Genomic DNA, 3,040 nt, shown 5'->3' on the forward strand with positions numbered 1-3,040 from the left:
CCTTGGGCCCCAGAGCCTCTGGTGGCCTCAGTTCAGTCTTCGTCAACTGACCTAGGGGATCAGCCTTACCTGTGAATGGCAAAGAGCAGGGCCAGAGCTGCCACTGTCTTCTCCCCGCCTGATAAGTTGTCCATAGGCCGGAAGCGTTTCCCAGGAGCCACACAGTTGTAGTTGATGCCATCCAAGTAGGGCTCTTCAGGGTTCTCAGGGCCCAGGAATGCCTAGGGGAAGGCAGATGGGTCAGGATCTGTATCTGAGTCTGGATGGAGATAGGGACAGGAAGCCTAGAGGGAAAGATAACTGAGGATGGTAGCAGCTGGTTGGGTAAGGGGCTCCAGCCTACCTGGGCACTGCTATTGCGGGACAGGGCTTTATAGATCTCATCAATGTTGGTGGCCACAGATTCAAAACAAGCATTGAAGCGGTCAAAGCGCTCCTTCTTGATCTGTTCGAATGCCTGCTTGGCCTTCTTTGCTCGCTTTCGGGCTGCTTCAAACTCTGCCAGAAAGAAAGACAGGTGACCCCTCAGTGCCCTGGCAAGAAGGACCTGCAAATGACAATCCAGAGCAGGGACATCCCACCAAGAGAGAGAGGAATGCCTGAGGAGGGTCCCAGAAGGATCTGTATCCAGTGGACTGGCCACTGGATACAATGCAGAGGAAGAAACAGGGGCCTGCAGCCACACAAATATGGATTCCTCCCTGTGTTCTACCAGCAACCAGCTACGTGACCTTGAACAGGTCATTTACCCTCTGGGAACCTCAGCAATTTTCTGTTCTATAAAGCAGGTGTAATAACCCCTACTGTTTAGGGCTCCTGGGAGTTTTAAGTAAGAAAGCATGTCAGAACAGGAACTGCTGTGATGTACAGCAGGCCCGTGGCATACCTTTAGCCTCTTGTCCTTATCATAGGCCCAAGTAGAAGGGTAAATCTTACCATCTGAGGTCTCCTGGAACTTGTCTCGGACACTTTCCAGCTTTTCCATGGCCTTCATGTTGGGGGCGGCAATACGCTGAAGCACACTCTGCTGCTCATTCAGCTTCTGCTGCAGTGTGTTCATCTCTTGCTTGATCTCTTCCTCAGCCTGGGCATCCTGTAAGCCCCAGGCCCAGCAACATCAAGAAGGGCCTGGCCCCTGTGCCCAGGCCCCCACCGAGAGATGACTGAGTGTGGCCTGGGTGCCTGCTCCTATATGGAGGGCAGGTTCTTCTTCTCCAGCTTGGTTCCTTCCATCAGATCCTACCCATAGTAACCATTCCCACCATCTCTGGAAATTATAGGCTGAGGCTGCTTTCTAATCTCTAGCCCTTCCCCCAGGCCCTGCCGACCTCTTTGTCTCTCAGGAGGAGCAGTTGGTGGTGCCCCTCTCTGGCTCTCAGCCCAAGCCATGAGCCAGTACCACCCCAGGGTGACCTGGAGGCTCCCACGCTGGCTGCTCTGGACTCCACTTACAGCTCCACAATAAGTAAGGCAATTCATGTTTTCTGCTTAGATCACTACATTTGAGCAAATTCCATTTGAGTTTAGTTTTAGTTCTTATGGATATTGCAATGCATGTCTGGGCTTGTGCCTTTCTGCCACTTTCAGTCAATAAATATTTACTGATTGCCTACCAAGTGCCAGGCACTGGGGCCATCCTGTCCTGTGAGCCCTGGTTTCTGTGCTCACAGAGCTCAGGGGTCTAACAGAGGAATGCCGATAAGTAAACAACCAGAATACTGTAGGATGAATGTGAAAACAATGATAAGCAGGCAATGTTGAATCAGCTCACAAGAAAGACACCTAACTCAGAGATCAGGAGATTGATAGTTCTTGAGTGGTGAATGTTAGTACTATTATGTTTAGTGAGCCTAGGGTATTTTAGGTATAAATAAGTATAATAAATAGAGGGAAGGATCCCACTAGTATATAGAATAAGAAATATCTGACCTGCATTGAGGCGTTCTGGTTGGTTACCTCATCGGGTGATAAAAATTAAGGTAGGCTTCCAGGAATATGTTTAAGCTAAGGACTACAGGATGAACAAGTGAAGACAGAGAAAAGGAATACACTTTTTTTTTTTTTTTTTTTAGACAGAGTCTCGCTCTATTACCCAGGCTGGAGTGCAATGGCATGATCTCTGGTCATTGCAAGCTCTACCTCCCAGGCTCAAGTGATCCTCCCAAGTAGCTGGGACTACGGACACACACCACCATGCCTGGCTAACTTTTGTATTTTTTGTAGAGACAGAGTTTCGCCATGTTGCCCAGGTTGGTCTCAAATTCCTGGGCTCAACTGATCCACCCATCTCAGCCTCCCTAAGTGCTGGGATTACAGGTGTGAGCCACCATGCCCGGCCAGGAACAGACTTCTATGCAGTTGGGAGCATCACAAAAAGTAGCCAGGGGAGGTTGCTCATGGTCCATTCATCGAATTGAAAAGAATTCAAAAGAGAAATCAAGCCAGGAATGGTGGCTCACGTCTTTAATCCCAGCATTTTGGGAGGCTGTCAGGAAAATCACTTGAGAATAGGAATTTGAGACCAGCCTGGGCAAAACAGGGAGACTCTGTCTCCACAAAAATAAAAAAAATTAGCCAGACATGGTGGCACATGCCTGTGGTCCCAGCTCCTTGGGAGGCTAAGGTGAGAGGACTGCTTGGGCCCAGGAGATCGAGACTACAGTGAACCATGATGGTGCCACTGCACTCCAACCTGGATAACAGTGTGAGACCTTGTCTTTAAAAAAAAAACAAAAACAAAAACAAAAAACAATATGGCAGTAGTAGCAATTGTGTGTGTATGTGCATGCATGTGCATTGATGCATGTGTACAAGTGTGTTGGGGGAGGGCACAGAAAGAAAAGATGCTAGATAGACAAGTAAAAGCCAGATTACGAAGGGCCTCATAAGGTTTAGACTTTATCCTGAGAAAGGTGAGGTACCAGTGAATGATTTCAAGAATAAAAAGGACATAAACATAGGTACATTTTAAAAAGTCCTTATGAAGAACTCTATACACTACTTTGGAGTGGTCTCCAGGATAGGTTTTTTTTTTTTTTTT

At 47.9% G+C, this 3,040-nt stretch overlaps 1 protein-coding gene across 2 annotated transcripts in view; it reads right to left on the reverse strand.

Annotated features, from left to right (window-relative positions):
- The window catches only part of SMC1A (structural maintenance of chromosomes 1A), a 78,066-nt gene that overhangs the window by 17,756 nt on the left and 57,270 nt on the right, over positions 1 to 3,040 (reverse strand). For both annotated transcript variants that reach the window (XM_011970364.1, XM_011970363.1), the window contains 3 exons: positions 937 to 1,093; positions 344 to 498; positions 70 to 221 (listed from right to left, as the gene is read on the reverse strand). In XM_011970364.1, the coding sequence (XP_011825754.1) occupies positions 70 to 221; positions 344 to 498; positions 937 to 1,093 (464 nt within the window). The remainder of the gene's footprint in view (positions 1 to 69; positions 222 to 343; positions 499 to 936; positions 1,094 to 3,040) is intronic.

Source organism: Mandrillus leucophaeus, unplaced genomic scaffold (genome assembly GCF_000951045.1).
Source record: "Mandrillus leucophaeus isolate KB7577 unplaced genomic scaffold, Mleu.le_1.0 Scaffold946, whole genome shotgun sequence".
Lineage (NCBI taxonomy): Eukaryota > Metazoa > Chordata > Mammalia > Primates > Cercopithecidae > Mandrillus > Mandrillus leucophaeus.